A 17139-nucleotide genomic window follows, 5' to 3' on the forward strand; every position below is an offset into this window, starting at 1 on the left:
ACACACACACACACACTGCTTCTTTCACTCATGTTGTCAAACTCATGTTATACAGGATGTAATTCATATGATACTACTTGTGTGGCTTTTATTCCTTGTGACCAAATAGCATCAGACAGTGCACATTATTCAGACAGGTCTTTGCACTGAAGGTGTTGAAAGACATGACACACTGTAGGCGGCCGTGATTCTGTCAGTGTGTGAAACAAGATGATCCGTTCAAAATTAAGCCTGCTTAATAAGGTCCATGATTAAAACTCGATTTCATCACAGGCCTCTTAATAATGCCAACAACACAGAGCCTTTGACGGCCTGTTCCTAAAGGAGCTTGTGTCCTGAACAGCTGCCCACTTTGCCTGGTACAATAATCCAGGTTTTAATGATTTTATTATAGAATACAAGATTAGGAGCCAAACAGCCCACATACACTGTGAGGCTATATGATGTGTGCATATGTGATATATGCTTTGTTGCATTTCCTGCTCTTTGAGACCTCAAAAAACAGGATACAGTGAGCAAAAGTGAAACGTTACTTTCAGGTGGTTGTTTACAAACTTTCCCTCCGGTAAGCCACACTGAGTCGATTTAGGTCTTACTTGTGCATGAGAGTCATTGTTGTAGATGCAGGGGCAGAAATGAGTGATGGACCTCTACAGTACCACCACCACTCTCTCCACAATTGGTTGTTTGTACATTAATATGACTAAGCAACCTTTTCATGTGAACACACTCTGGAACACGAGATGAAAAAACTCTTCCGCTCCTTTAGAACATACATTCTGCTGCATATAATGTGAATGAATGATATTGTCACCCTTCTGGTAAACAGATTTTTACCAGAAGGGTGACCCAATGTTCTGTTAGCTCCCCAGTGCCAGTCACACTGGGTTCCACTTTTTAGTTCCTGAATCACATCCCCATTCTTTACATGCTGCTGTTCAGTTCTTCCTTTAAAATAAGGGAAGAAAAACTGGACATTACAGACAAGGGAGTACGTTTGTTTATTTTTCTCTTAAAATGATAAATATGTAAGCATGAGTTTCAGATAAAATGTCTCAAAACAGGACAAACAGGACATAATGTGTTGAAATGGAGAAACGGTCTATCTGGATATAAAACATATGGGAAGAACAAACACCTTTACATTCAGATCAATAACTCAGCAGTGTTCATGGGCACCCGCTGATAAATAAAAAGGATTTTTGTCTGAATAACAGGTATATTACTGTGAAATAAACACTGATACATACAACAATGACTCATACCCATCATTTGTAGAGAAACAAACAAGAGTTCTTTGAAAGTATGCACTGTCACAGGAAAGCACCACTGTCCAAAAGGGACTTTTGTACATTGCAGTTTCATCCATACTTCAGTGGAAAGCAACTCTTTAAGTCTCATGAGAAAACATGAATATTTGACCAAAGAGGGATTCACTGAGAGGGTTCCCCTGTGCTGGATATGAGTGTGTGTGTGTGCATGTCTCACTTCATTAAACCATCAAACACTTACTGCACATTATCCTGGAGACTGTAGCTCCCCCCTTTGGCCGAAGTCAAAACTACATATTTTCATTAAAAAAATGTAATATGTGTACCATTCGTGTCCGTCCAACAGAGGGCTCTTCGCTGTCTCCACAGCACATGTGGACAGATTGTTGGACGTGTCCCTCCAAAACTGTGACTGTTTACATGTTGCTATAGCAACCTCCACCCTCCTGGGAGGTCTTTCTTCAACACTTTTTTCGATCCTGGGTGGGTGCAGAGACTTACAGTGAGCAGCTCCATTAGGTTATTTAATTTCACTGTCACTCAGTGTTTGGGCTTTGCACACTCCCTTTCCAGCCACCTCAAAGGCAACTCCATTGTAGGTTGCGACACACTGAGCGTCTGTGCGAAGGTCTGACTGAACTCGCTCCCACACCTTCTTTTTGGGGTTAAGCTCTTTGTCTGGTTCACCTGAAATCAAAAAAAAAGTTTAACAATCCTGTTGCTTATAGCATTTAAAGTAGTCTTTGAAGGGCTGATTGTGGTACCTGGAAACCCCTGGAAAGTTACTCTGTCCCCCGGAACTGCTCCACCTGGAGGATCAAGGATTTCCACCTTGTCTTGTGAGCTGGCACACATGACCATAGCCTGGTTCAACACTCCTCTGATCTTGACCGGCTTCAGGTTACACAGCAGGACTACCATGCGGTTCTGCATCTGCAGAACGGACAGGGGAAGGATTTCTTTTGACCTCAAAGGCACCAAACCAACTTCAGTGTGTTTTTTTTATAACAAATCTAGACGAATTGCTAAATCTTTACCTCTCTCTTTAGGAAGCTGAATGAGAAATCTAAAATGTTCCCATGTATCTTTAATACCACTGCTGATTGTATATTAGAATACCTGGTCCACTGGTATATGTTTAGCCACCTCGCTGACCACAGTCCGGGGTAAAGCCTCTCCCACATCGACCTGCTCCATGTAAAGACCATCAGTATCTGGGAGCTGCAGCGCTGTGATGATCCGTCCGACTCGCAGGTCAAGACAGGACACATCCACCTTGTCATCCTCTTGACTCAGAGCTGCTGGCTTCTTTACCAACTTCTGCCCTCCTCCTGGCATCAAAAAACACACAAATACTATCATATCAGTAACAAATCATTCATACACTGGTCAGTGGGTTAAAGATGCCGCCAAAGATAAAACGAAACGCTGCTCAAACAGCCCCTCCTCTGATGAAGTCAGTGACTTCAGGACGAGTAATCTATTTGGGGCTTTCACCTCAAACCTGGTTTACACTGCAATTAAGCTACCTGTTGATATTATCACAACCTGAATGAATGTCACTGGAGGCAGGGATCCCATCACATGCCCACCCCCCTTTTGCCCTCTGACCCTGTGAGGACATGTTTGTTATGAGGTTTCATGCATGCACAGCAGGAACAATGGGTGTGTGCCATTAACCACGTCAGGAATGTGAATCATGGGGCTGAACTGTTCAGCGCATGTACCACTGAGCCCTGCTTCCTATCTGAAACATAACACACAACACAAGACCCACAACAATAAATCAAAGACCTTCAGTCTGGCACAGGGGCAGTCACGTGCCTCTTCATTATTTGTGTTTAATTGGGGAGATATCTGCCTGCAGTGTTATTCCAGCACACACAGCTGTATGTTTGTGTAGCTGAGAACATGTGAAGCAACAAAGTGAACAGCCAGTCAGAGCGCGCACTTGGACATTTGTTAACATCTCTCAGGCTCCTGTGGCTACAGCCGACAGACAGACTCCTGAGCTGATCAGTATTCACGCTCAGCCATCACATGCGGGTGTAACATCAGAGCATGGGGGAGCCTCACACTACACCCATATGTGATCGCTGAACCCCTCACCTCCTGGACGCACCTTTGGACTTGCTGTAAGAGGACACACGGCCGCGGAAACCCATCTCATGGAGCTCCCTGCGCACGGTGGTGGAGCTCACGTTGGCTCCAGAGGCGGTCTGGAACTCGGCGGTGAGAGCCTCTATGGAGGGCAGACACTTCTCCAGCGCCACTTTCTCGAGCATTTGTCGGTCCTCCTCTTTGAGCTTGTGTGGTCGGCCGCTCCGGGGCAGAGCCGTCGTTATTCCTCCACGTTTCCATTTCAAAATCACGGCGCTCACAGTGGACCGAGGCAGGTTTAACAGAGCGGAGATCTCACGGACGGACTTTTGGCTCAGGTGGCATCCCACGACAGTGCCCCGCTGAAAGTCACTGAGCTCCTCACTGCGACCCATTCCCTCAGTAACGTTTGCAGACTGATCTTGCATTGATTTCTCACCTCTTCTACTTCCACCATCAAGCTGGGTCCTTTTCTTCTTCTATGGTTTTTTGGCGTTCAATGCTATTTTAAACACTGCCAATGTATTACTGCCACCTGCTGGATGATACACGAACTACAACAACAAACCACAGAACCACACGAACACACGTCATGTTGAAAAAAATGCATAAATAAATAAATAAAAATAAGACATATAAAAATAATATAAAACCAAAAAAGATTTTTTATAATGACATAAGTACTCTACATAAAAGAATAATTTACACACAAAGGGACAAAAAATAAATAAAACAAGCTACTACAAAGTACTCCAGTTCAAGTTTGTTTATTTTTTGGGATTTCTGCTTATTGAAGATGTTCATATATCTATACCAGTGTTGCCACCTGCTGGACTGAGCCTTTAACTTCATGAGGTAAAACTGCTGTGTTCTAAACCTTGAACTACTGTATTCAAATGAAGCCACTCCATTGTGTTGCATCCCTGTCTTTTTAAAAATCAGCATATCTTTTACTAAAACTACATCTACAGACCCTCCCTGTTGATAGCAGACAAATTGTGTATTAAAAAGAGGAAGGCTATATATTGTCTGAAAGCTTTTCTTGGGTGCTGCTGACAGTGGAAACACACAAATGATGCTAAATGATTATATTCATCACTAATGTCTTTCATTCAGCATAATTAAAAAACAGGTTTGTAAAAATTGGAAAAAACCTGATTAAAATTTATTGTCACACACAGACATTCCTACACATGCATCGTGTACAAGAAACAGAGACACTGCAACATCATACTTGTTTTTTTTATATGACAAAATAGCGATGCTGTTATTTCTGCTGGGTATATAGCTTACAATAGTGCTACTCTCCAACCCACATACAAACAGTACATACAAAGGATCACCATGTTAAACAGCAACCAACTGTGTGCCATGTTCAATACTGTAGCCCTCTCACTTAAAGGCTGTATCTGCTGTATGTCAGCCTCGCACATTCACTGGAGGGTTAAAGTGCAATATATGAAGATTAATACAACCAGAAGAAAACACGTGACAAAACAATAACCTCCATAAACTAAACGATAGATAAGGCTTCATTACACGGTGAATTAATTACAGGTCCTTTAAATGTTGCCCATCCTCTGAAGTATTGTAATCAATTGTCATTATAATTCCTCATTAGTAAATGCTGGTACAGTATGGGAGTTATTTTGCTTATTTTATGGTATATTTTTCATAGTTTCAAGGTGCCGGCTTTTGGTAACAGAAAATTCCCTTTTAGTCAGCCTGGCACACTCCTACTGATCAATGATCACAGTCCTGTTTTATTCAAAGATAAATGTTATATCAATTTGAGTAGAATCTTTCTTTTTAGAACTTTTGTATTCTACCAGAAATTAGCAGCACTTGCACATTTCTTTTTAAGGAACCTGCTGGATTCATAAATTACAGGTACATAAAATAGTGTTGCAGCAACATTTACAGACACTCAGTTTGGTTTCTTTATAAGTACACAAAATATCATTATATCTAGAACACTCAAGTCTTTTGAGTGTTAAATTTCTGTGTTTAGATAAAACAAAAAGATCATTTCAACCATATAATTTAAGATGTAAAAAAAGGCCTTAATTCCACTTTAATTAAACATAAGTCATTGGATAATGAACACAGCCATGTCTGCAGACAAATGTGCTGATTGTTTGTCTCATATATGTGTTGTATTTGTGCATCAGAATCAAGAATAAGAGCTAAAAAACAGATTGTGATGTGTAATTGTATGCATTGTGCTGTCTCCTTATCCATGAGAGCTGATGTAACATACAGAAGCTTAAGGGTCCAGATTATACAGATTTAAGCACCTGCAACTATAAATGAGTTGGGCAGGATCACATTCTTGCTCTACAACAGCAAAAATGGTGTAAAGCTAGAAAAGATCAAATATGTCCAAAAAATGAGAACCTATATTGGAGAATTCTTCATGATGCTGCACATCTCAGCCTTAAACTGTCAATCTTATTCCCACCTGAAGACAGAAAAACTGCTGTCGCTGCCAGACCATGGTTCCTTTATGGCCTCGTGTTCTAATGTATCACTATGTAAGCTGCTACAGGAAAAACACAAACAGTCTCTAAAGCATTTAAGAACCCCAGCGTGCCTCTTTTTGTACATTCATTTAATGATCTAATAAACCAAGGGTGTGTCAACATTTGTGTATAAAACAGAGTCCCAGGTGGCTGCAGGACTCAATGGAAACAATGACTGGAGGAGAAAACCAGCCATTAAAATTCTGCTGGCACCATCAGAGGGTCTGTGCTTCTTCAGTGTGCAGGTCTGCAGGAATGTGAGAGGACGCAGAGCCAATCCAGCACCAGAGTCTGATAGAATTGATAGATAGTTGATAGTTGATAGAATTAGACATCAAAAAGCAGATAGAGCCAGATATATAAATAAGTAAACAATAAAAGAATGGGTAAAATAATCAAATGTATGGCATGGGGTAATGTGCATTAACAGTCAGGAATATCAAAGTCTGTACGTCCACGCCAAGCTTGGCTACATGTTTTTTCACAGGCAGCCTCTAGATAATAATAAATGGGAACATATATTTGTCCACTTGGGGGCAGCAGAGATAATGTCTCACTCAATTTGAGCTCCGTCTTTGGGCTCTAGAATTTCTCTCTGTAACTCAAGTTGATGTCTTCTTGGCCTTGGAGTGTTTAGATGGTGATTCGATGATGCCATTTTGTTGTATCAAAACACTCGTACCTAAAATGTATTTGCACATGTTGATTGTGTTTCTGTGGGTTTTGTCGTACCATTTTTCAGGATTAACCAGCTTAGTGTGGATGTTCTCCTCAACTGTAAACATTTTAATGCTGTCATCTGTTCACTGACAAAAAAACTGAACTCTACAAATGATACCCTACCGACGCAGCATACCCTTAGTTTTTTGTTGTTTGTTTTTTTCTGTGTCATCTTCACGTCATTCCAGCCTGGCAGCCAAGTGCACATGAAATATAACTAATTATTAAAATAATCTTGGCACAAAAACTTGTTGACATTTAAATATTGGCTGGTGTCTTGTGAGTACACCCTGCCAGCTCTGGAAGAAGCCACTGCTACAGTGAACTGTGTTCAGCAGCAGTGGGGGACATGGTTCTCTTTTAATCAGCAGCACTTCAGGAGGGCAGTGAGTGATGTCACAACAAGCTAAGATTGTCAGTGTGAGCACAGAAGTATCCACGTTGTGTTTGGTGATGTTCTCTCAACAGCAGAATATTCAGTTGGTAAAACAGTTGCGACATTAAAGCAGAATGTGTGCTTACTTATTCCTTAACATCATGTGACTACATGACCACATGTATTTTGTATTTTAACGGATATGATGGCATGTTATTCAAATCTGAATTTGAAAAATTGCTGGCGGAAGATTTACACCACCTGCTCATGAACTCTCTATATGTGCTATACACATATATATATATATATATATATATATATGTGCTAACTGTTGTATCAGTAAAGCATCTGGAATTGTTGGCAGTGATCTTGTACCAAACCATCACACAATCTGCTATCTGCTGTTTGTGGCTTAAAGCTGCAGTCTGCCGTTACGGAGTCCCTGCTGTGTGATGTACTGAGGATCTAACGTCCTTACCTTACAGGGCGCCATCATCGGCACTGCTAGTGTAAGTGTAGTTCAGATGCTAAAAATATTGACAGATTACTTGGGCAAAGACTGGTCCGCCATAAACTGACAGATCGCCATGACTCCTGGTAGGTCAGTGAGCAATGTGTCAGAAGATTCAGTCAGTGAGGACAGAACTGGGTGTTTTGTGCTGCTGTTGGGTGTATTGCTCATTCTCCCATCTTGTGTGAGGTCACTTCCTCCAGTTGAGCTAAAAACATGGCTGCTCTCTGTAGCTCCTCAGTCCTCTGGTCCAACATGTTTTTGGCAATTCATGTGTTGTGATTTGGCGTCATCACAACTCCGCTCCATGGACAGGTTTACTTCAGACATGCCTACCTCCACACCTGTGATGATAGAGGTGTCTGAATCGCTGCTGAGCGGAGGCTGGTGCTCACCTGTGGGACAAGAGAGGAAGGTAATTCAATTCTTGACAGGACAATGTGGAGGTATTCAGTCATACTGATCACTCTGAAAGAAAAAAATCCTAATGATTTTGTAATCAGGACACCTTTTGTCACACTTTCAGGTCTGAAAAATCCAGCCCTGATTAGAACGACGACACATTACTCACGTTCAGCATGGCGCACTATCAGCACAAGTCCCGACAGGTTGTTTATCTCTTACTAACTCTCTGTCATAGTCATCAACTCTGTGTGCTCACTCCTGATTAACGACACCTGGTTTTGATTCTAAGCAGTCTTAGAATGAACATGTTGAGCTGGTGGTCAACTCCCCAAGATGTAGATCATTGATCAGAAGTTTTATCCTCCACAACCTGGCACAAGAAAAACCTAATATACCCGAGGCCAAACTAGTAAGGGAAAAATTAGTAAATGAATAAATATGTTTCCTGTTTATTGTTCAATCTACAGTAACACATGTTCTGAGGTGGTTTGGTCTTCAGGGGTGTAGTGGTTCATGTGCATGATCTCATTCTCATTAACACACACTATAATGCACTGACCGCTTGCAGATGTTTAGGTTGAGGTGACTGCATAATGTGCTAACAAGTAAAAAGATGTTTTCTCTGGCTCCAGTCCTTTTTAAACACTCAAAGCTAAACTTTAATAGAAAAAACTACTGTGGGGAAGCAAAAGTTTTCAACAAAGACTGACTCCTCACACTCTATCACACTAATCCTACATTTAAATTTAGATATTTTTTAATTTTTTTAAATACAAAATACTTGACAATTTAATCTTTTAAGTAATGCCTCACAATCCACTTGTTTCACATTGAATAACACATCTTATAGTTTCACACGATGTAAATCCTGAACTGAAAACTACAGCTGTTAGATTTAAGGTTTGATGTTTTCCTGAGGATTTAATACTGAAATAATGTATGATTGACTTTCCAGCTGCCACATACAGCTGTCAGTTTGTCATTTACACATAAAATGAGTGTACATACTGCTGGCAATAATGTGGCTCTCCCCTGTCTGAGGGACGATCTCTGCTTCAGGATGGAACTGCTGCAGGTCCATCCCATGATCCAGCACCACCGAGCTCTCGTTGACTGTGATTTCACTCGCCCCACTGATGGGGTTGGTGGGTGGACCCCCGACAGATGTTTCGTAGTCTGGAGGAATCTCGTCTGAGCAGTCTGTGTTGAGCTGGAACAAAACAAAAACACCACTGAAGCTGCTCTCTCATGTGTCTTTACCACTATTTAAATGTGGAAACTTACTGGGATTCCCAGGGCTTTGAGGATGTTCATTTTGCACATGGGACACGTTCGGTGCTCCTGTAGCCAGGGGTCTACACAGTGCTTATGGAACACATGTCTGAAAAGCAACACATTTACACAAATGCTAAAATGTAGCACACAGTGTAATGTGCAGATAATGGTGGCTGTGATGGATATGCTCTGATTATAAAACACCTCACAGGAACCGTACCTGCATGGTAATATCCTCACCACATCATTGGGTTTATAGCCTTCAATGCAAACTGCACAGTTGTCAAAGTCTGACTCTGTTTCCTAAAACACAGGCAAAACACACAAAATGACAGGTCAATAAATAAACACATGTATGTATGTGTATGTGTGCTTTTAAACTCCACAGCTGTTTGTCTAATTTACCTTGTCTCCTTTCTTAATGGTGCGTACTTGAAGCTTACTGATGGCCTTTTTGGCAGCATCTCCCAGGCGCCTCTGGAACAAAAAAAAATCTTTAATTACTGACAGATTCAGGAATGTAATCTGAGAATAACAAATGGTATATTTATACATGTGGTAAGTGTCTTAGGGGCTTTTTGTGACATGGATAAATCATTCCGGCTGTCTCATTTTCCAGTTTCTTTGCATAAAACAAAGCTGCATCAGTAGGAGTATTTTTACAATCTGGAAAACACATTGAAACGAGGTTTGTTTAATGTGGCTGAATTATTTGTATAAATTCAACATAATTGAAGGTGAAAAAGCAAACAATCGCTGTCACAGATTTGGCTCCTATCATAACAGACGATGATATAACAGGCGTCACAGGCACGTCAGAGGAGGTTATTCATAACACAGAGATTGTAACAGGTAGTATTTGCAGCACTGTGTGATGGTTCCCTGGTTTTTTTCCTCTTTTCTGTTCCTATAGCTGTCAGGCTGAGTCTGGCCTTAACAGAGACCCGTCAGCGGTGCTGTCATACCTGGTTGCGGTCCCTCGCGTTAGCATAACGAAACCTCTGGATGTAGTAGAAGACGAGCCAGGCGAGGGAGATGATCATGAGAACGATGAAGGAGATGGACACAAACACCACGGACGTCCTGCTGACATATTTCTGCAGGTTGCGGGTTCCTACAGTGATGTGCATCATCACCGGGATGTGCTGCTCCAGCAAGGCCACGATCTCACGGCCTTTAGGCTCCGGGATCATGATGGCCACAACATCGCCTGTGTCTGCACAGAACACAGAAAGAAAGGGACACAAATGTTTCACACTTGTGAATTTTTAGACTGTTAGATTTAAGATGTAACAGTTGAATTAAACTTTTAATATTTAGATTTCATAACTGTGGATGCTCTGGTAAAACTCTGACTCCTGTGTATATGAAGAATGTTAGAGCTTAGACAGGACAGATCAACTAAACCCTCACTCTCTGTGTCAGAGGCTTCCAGTCAGCAGCCATCTGCTGATGTGCCTGTAGCGCACAATGAAGGATTGTGTGTTGCAGAGCTGCAGAGAATCTTTCTATGCTACTGGACCTGAAAGATTCAGATTCAGAAAGAACAATAATATGGGATTTATTCAAGCATTAGTATTAGCTAACACAGAGTAACCGGTAAGCTTTATATCTCCAAAGCTAACACACACACACAGGGAATAATGTGTGTGGTTAGTTTGCTTCCCTGAAGCATGAAATATTTGAAATATTTGTTAGATTTCCAATAGATGTTATGAGAAAAACACTAAATTATTAAGAGTTGGATACCAGGCTGCAGCTGGAGAAATGTGATGTCACTGTCTTCCCATCCAAATCAAAATGTGATGACAGGTCACAGATCACTATATCCCGCAATACAAAATCAAGGTAAATCATTCACACGGGTCTAAAGAAGCAGATCAGCTGAAGTTTTGCATATCAGACTCTATGGCAGTCACACTTTTTCTTATTAAGAATATTTAACATTAAAAATGAGTCTGTGTTCTGTGTGCGATGAGGGAGTGACACATTGAACAAAATATTTAAATGCGTCAACAGCTTCTCATCACGATAAGGAAGTAATAAGAGGCTCGGCTCTCTGAGCTGTCCAAGTTGATGATTGTTTTTTTTTTTGGAAGCGCTTCAACAGCCTGAGCACTGTTACATCATATTCCCTCTGCTGCCTGTTTATGGCTGTGGCTGCACGGAGTCAGGGAGGCTCCCCACGGAGGTTCAATCTCTCCTTCTGTCAGTCACTATAAACAGCAGCTTTATTCAGCCTGCCATCACAAAAAGCGCCTCAGACACACAGAGCCATTAAACATGAACAGGTACTAATGCTGACAGAAAGCATGTTGTGTTTTCCTGGAGCAGTTTAAGGCTTTGAATCCAGTGCATTATTGCTGTTACACTCCTGAATCTCTTTATGTAACAGGCCTGTTGTAAAATCTGCACAGCTGCTACATTTAATGTTTGAGCCAAATTCCTTCTATTTTTCAGAATAAAATACAAGAACAGAGCAGATAGGTTAGGACAAAGATATTATTTTTATTAGTGGTAACAGCATGTCAGCAGCAATATATATATATTTCTAATATCATCGCTGCTTTTTATTGTCTTCTAATAAAAAAACTGAATCTGTTATATGAATGTACACTCAGACTCCGGTTCATCTTGTACTGTGCACTCTTTCTTTCAGTATTTGTTTCGTCTGTTTGTACCTAATTTTATGTGTTAACCTGTTTTGTAAAGAGAAATAGAAGAACTTTAGTCTCCTGAGATGCTGCTCTGCTCCACAGCAGCTTTTCTCCTGTTTGTGCCTCCAAACACGGAAAAAAAATACCATCTACTGAGTGAATCACTGTCAATTCAAAGAAACTGAACAACAATTCAATTCAATATTTTTATATAGTACCTCTTACAATCAACATTGTCTCTAGGTGCTTTACAGAAACCCAGAGCCTGAACCCTCAAGCAAGCAGACAGTAGCAAGAAAAAACTCCCTTTAACAGGAAGAAGCCTTGAGCAGGACCTGACACATAAGGAAGAACCATCCTGCTGACAGTCGGCTGGGTAGAGGAGGAGAGGTAGGGGTACAGAGATACAGCATAACAGCATCCCCTCTGCCAACTTAAAGGTTTACCTATCTGGAGGATTCAAAACAAAAGCTTGTATTCAGATAATGTCACTCTGTCTCAGACCACTACACTGCTGGAAGACTGGGTCTTTCCTAATAATACAATGTAATACTCAAGACTCCCTGACGACGTAAATTTATGAAGGCTCCCTGCCTTCTTTTTCCATGTGTGTAACCTTAGATACACACACGCCAAGTCTGCAGATTTATGGTTATATTAAGCAGTAACAGATGGTGCAGGGAGAAAATCATTGTCATGCACCTATTGCCTCTGTAAACACAAGATAAAACTAAACCATTCATTCATTATCCAAACTGCTCAGTCCATTTCTGGGTTGTGGTAGCAACAAGGGGACAACAAAGATACCCAGGCCTCTCTCACCTCCAGCAACACAACCAAACAACAGCTTCTCATAAGTGAAAGGACTTAAGGGATAAAACTGTCTAAAGAGTGAAGTCCTTGAACACCCTTGTATGGCTAGCTTGATCTCTCATAACTAACAGAAATAAGGAGAAGCATATGAGGGCATATAAGATTTCCCTAAGCCTTGACTCTTATCTCCTTCTGCTCACTGTGACGCAGTCAGAGAGGACAAAAATAGCTCCTCTAAAACAGGAGGCCAATGTCAGAGACTCAGGCTGAAAAGATGTGTGTGTTCAGACCTGCTGTGGAGGCAAAGGGGGATGAATACTGAATGGGGTTAATTTAGTGGTCGCCAGCCTGTTCAGCCTTTCTTTCTTTCAGAAGGAAGCAGGTCTGCTGCACAGTGGGCGACACTGAGGCTCAGATTACCTGCAGGTATTTCTTTATTGGCAACCATATACTGAGGTCAGCCTGACCATGACGCCTCTACATACATGAGGTTAAAAAAAAGATGCTAGGATTGATAGCACTCAAATGTCTGTTGGGCTATAAAAAGCAGTCAATTTGATTAGCTTAGCTTAGCCTAACTGAAGGACTGGAAAAGGTGGTCATATTTTGTATTGGATGTGTCGACTGTATCCACTGGCAGCTGTTTGTAGGTTGGCGTTTAAGCAAATGTGAGTATTGAAATAAACCACACTGGCTTTTATCTGGCTGCATGGTGGTCCAAGGTGAACAAAGAATGTTGAACAGCTGAGGCATTAGTAAGCGGTATATTAAAGCACGCCAAGAGATGCTGCTGGCTCTGACGACTGTGTGTTTTACCGCTGGGCTGTGCTGGCTCAGGACAGGGACTTATGTTTGGCGGCCTCACATTCATATTTTTTTCTGTCACTGCGCTCTCCAGCTTTCTCACTGCACCTGTCCTGGCATCAGAATCAGAATTATTTATCCCCAAGAGGAGCCTCTTTTTTGTCACAGACATGCAGATCCAACCAAGAATCAAAACTCAAACATTAATATGTATGTAATGGTTGGAAGCAGGGAAAAACTTTAAAATAGCCTGGTGCCTTTTATAGTTTGCTGCAGGTAAATCGAGTGTATGTGCTGCAGTCTCTGTTATAAGAGAGCACATTAGCTCAACAGACATGCAGGCTTGTGTCTAAACTAGAATGATCACCTCTGCTCCCAATCCTTATTATTTGTATGAGGGGAAACTGTTGAAGCTTTAATGCTGACACTGGTCCAGGTTCCACTTTAGAAAGCGATTATTTTTATTCACCATCAAACTATATGACAGAGGATGCAATAATACATTAGGCTAAAATTTTATCTGAAGCTTGTGAAGTAAAATCAATCATCTGCTTATCCAGGCAGTGATGAGGACAATCGGTCGTTTCATCATTATGTCATCAGACATTTAGCTGTTTGAACATCTGTTTCTGTGCAGATCCTCTAATAAACTGAACTGTTGTTCCTCACCACACCTTTATGTAAACTAACAGGGAGTTAGGAGCACATTTCCAATGGAAATTCAGTCAAAGGGGAATGGAAAGCACAGCTCAAAGAAGAAGCCTGAATGTCTTAAGCTTAATACGTCTAATGATTGAAAGACGTGCATAAAATAGACTCTGAAACTTAAAACAAAAGTGATCGTTAGAGGGCTTAGAGGAAAGACACTTACTCTACACTCACATTCTTAACAGCTCAGAGCAGGCAGGGGGAACCTGTCCTGATGAAAAACATGTAACTTACCAACAAATTTCAAAGAGCTGACGGAAGGTTTATTACTGTATTGTTTAACCTTTACAGCAGAGTCAGTGGCATCTACACCATGAATCATAGGGAGAATGTGTGAGGGATGCATGTGTTACTCTGTGTTATCATAGCTGTCTAAGCACAGTAAGCACATCACTTAGCTGGGTCCTCTTTACTAATACATTTTGCATTAGTTATGACATGAGGTGTGCTGTTTACACAGTGACACATTTCAAACATTGTGTTTGTCTGCAAATAAAGTGTGTATGAGTTACTAATAAGGTTCATAACGCAGCATGAAGATTAGTTTAAGTTTTAAAGCACTAATGTGAGTCTGACCTCTACGTTTTTTGTTATTATTACAACTGACACCACTTGACACTTTGACAGAAACATGTATTGAATAAGACCCATAGATAGCTGGTATAGGCTCCAGCCCCCCATGACCCTGTACTGCAGGATGAAGCGGCTTCAGATGATGGATGGATGGATGGATGTAGTGAATAACATGTGAGTAGTGCTGCAAAAAGTTTTTTTTTTATGTATTTAAAACATATGGAACGTTTTTTTTTTATCATTTGTGGTATAGACATATCTCGCTGACAAACATCACAGTGCTGCACAGCCTGTAGAGGGTTCACCTAAGTCACAGTTTAACAAAGATCTGTTATTTCTTCAAGATTCTGTAAATCTATCCATGGTAGGAGCCCGGACATTGATTGTTCCCTTCTTTAGCATGCAGATATATTGACAGTAGATGTGATTACAGCAGTGCAGAGGGTTTATGGGGGATGAAACCATTAATCTGAGCCAGAGGAGACTTAAGCAGTGGCTGTAACTCCCACAGGACACCTGTGGTGGGGCACCGGCTCGGCCTGCTGGATCAGGCCGTCTCTTACCTGGATGGGGCATGGTGATGGTGTCGTTGGAGCCGCTGGAGCCCACGTTATATATGACAGCTGCGGAGGCGTTTTGGTTTGCGACATTACGGATCTTCTCTCTGTATGTACAGTTCCCCGCTGCCACCAGCGCCACCCAGGCGGTGCTCCGATGGACAGCGGGGAACCTGACGTTAGGGTCGCAAGCCTGTCTGTCCTGCTGCAGGGCCGGGACCAGAACCAGACCTCTGGCTTCTTTCTTAGGCGAGTGCTCGCCGTATCTACCGCACTCGGTTTTCTCTGTCCTGACCTGGGACGTCACAGGGTCCAGATAGGTGATGTTGACAAAGGCTGTGTACCACTCCTCCTTCTCCGCCACTGTGAAGTCCAGACACAGCAAGTGGACGAAGCAGAACGACAGCAGCCACGTCGAGAGAGCCAGACTGCGGCACGCTCCGACGAGAGACGGTGCCATTGTACGTCTGCGGGTTTGGGATGGACGACGAGCTCCGGGTGTGCTCCTTCACTGGACAGCTCGCATCACGCCCCTCTTTAATAAAAAAGAGGCGTGGTTTAAAAAACGCCTTATATTCACATAATACCCAGGACCCCGCAGCGGAGCGCGCAGACCAAGTGTCTGAAGAGTTTGTGTCGCTTCGTGAGAGACTCCACTGTGACCACCACCTGCAGAAGGCGACGCTGTGTTGTTGTTCACCGTCAGCTGTTTTCCGTCCTCGCTCAGGATTGGCGTGACGCTCATCAAGCACGTGACCTGGGCGTGGACAAAGGGGGCCTGTGACGCTGTAAGGCTGTATACTACAGACAGAGCACAGAGCCAGGCTTTCATGCAGCCACAGGGATGATGGCTGGGAAGGTCCTGCATGAACAGACCCACCTGATTCATATGTCTCCAATGTTTCTGTTTTTCTTCTATTTGAGGTCGATTAATGCGGGGCAGTAGCCACTGTTTTATAAACACAGAGGTCCAATCATTGATCTCCATTGTTGAAGTAACAATGTTCACTTAAATTCTGACCACAATTACATTTTTGCCTTGAATTTACATAGGTGCAGCTACTACTACAACTACTACTACGACTACTGGCTTTAAAAATCAACATTATCCACAAACTGATCAATATTTAGCCCTGGGCCTGTATTAATGTGAAGAAGTGAGTTTAATTAATCACCTGTTGCACCAAACATTTCACCAATGTGCAAAAAACACAAAGATAAGACATGAAACATGTCACAAAATGTGCAGAACTCAAAGAAAGCAATCACACACACACACACACACACACACACTCTTACAGTTACATCATCCATCCATCCACCATCTATTAACCCGCTTTGTCCTCTAGTGCAAGGTCACGGGGGGCTGGAGTCTATATCATTTGCTGTTTAAATGCAAATATCCACTCATTTTTTGTCCCTTGCATCATTGATCTTAAATTAATAATTAGAGATTCAGGCCTCGGGGACCTGAACGGTGCCTACAGTCTCTCAGGGATCACAGACCTGGTGAGGAGGTGTTAAGATGTTGTGACATGTGCAGCTTAGCGACTCCTTTTATCCTCTCTGGAACTTGCTGCAGAAGAAGCAGTTCTACACTCTGCCAGTTTAAATCTTCAGATATTAGCCACCTAGACTCATGGTTTTTGTATTTCTTCACATGACAGTGACATGCTCAGATTTCTTTAAACATGCACTTCTGGTGTATTGTCGTCTCTAAACAAGTCGTCTTGCAGAATGGACTTTAACAGATTCTTATGAAACAGTGAAAGTCAGACATTTCAGTGTTGCACATTTCAAACAACTTTCCCAGACTATGTCACTTTCACATTATGCTCTTCGGTTGC

The 17139-nt window shown here is 42.0% G+C and overlaps 2 protein-coding genes across 3 annotated transcripts; both read right to left on the bottom strand.

Annotated features, from left to right (window-relative positions):
- Window positions 1-15: 15 nt before the first annotated feature.
- On the bottom strand, window positions 16-3840 carry LOC114437190 (aminoacyl tRNA synthase complex-interacting multifunctional protein 1-like). Its single transcript, XM_028407716.1, has 4 exons — window positions 3394-3840; window positions 2391-2602; window positions 2036-2204; window positions 16-1958 (listed from the first exon to the last, which is right to left on the bottom strand). The coding sequence occupies exons 1-4, from the start codon at window positions 3797-3799 to the stop codon at window positions 1792-1794; spliced, it is 954 nt and encodes a 317-aa protein (XP_028263517.1). The 5' UTR covers window positions 3800-3840; the 3' UTR covers window positions 16-1791.
- Window positions 3841-5961: 2121 nt separating this feature from the next.
- On the bottom strand, window positions 5962-15986 carry rnf150a (ring finger protein 150a). 2 transcript variants are annotated; one of them, XM_028416236.1, is made up of 8 exons: window positions 15908-15959; window positions 15299-15827; window positions 10146-10396; window positions 9586-9657; window positions 9401-9483; window positions 9190-9286; window positions 8914-9115; window positions 5962-7895 (listed from the first exon to the last, which is right to left on the bottom strand). In XM_028416236.1, the coding sequence occupies exons 2-8, from the start codon at window positions 15750-15752 to the stop codon at window positions 7738-7740; spliced, it is 1317 nt and encodes a 438-aa protein (XP_028272037.1). In that variant the 5' UTR covers window positions 15753-15827; window positions 15908-15959; the 3' UTR covers window positions 5962-7737. The 2 variants fall into 2 exon arrangements, with proteins under 2 accessions (XP_028272037.1, XP_028272029.1); XM_028416228.1 differs by having other exon boundaries at window positions 15299-15986.
- Between the last annotated feature and the right edge of the window lie 1153 nt (window positions 15987-17139).

Source organism: Parambassis ranga, chromosome 1 (genome assembly GCF_900634625.1).
Source record: "Parambassis ranga chromosome 1, fParRan2.1, whole genome shotgun sequence".
NCBI classification, from domain to species: Eukaryota; Metazoa; Chordata; class Actinopteri; family Ambassidae; genus Parambassis; species Parambassis ranga.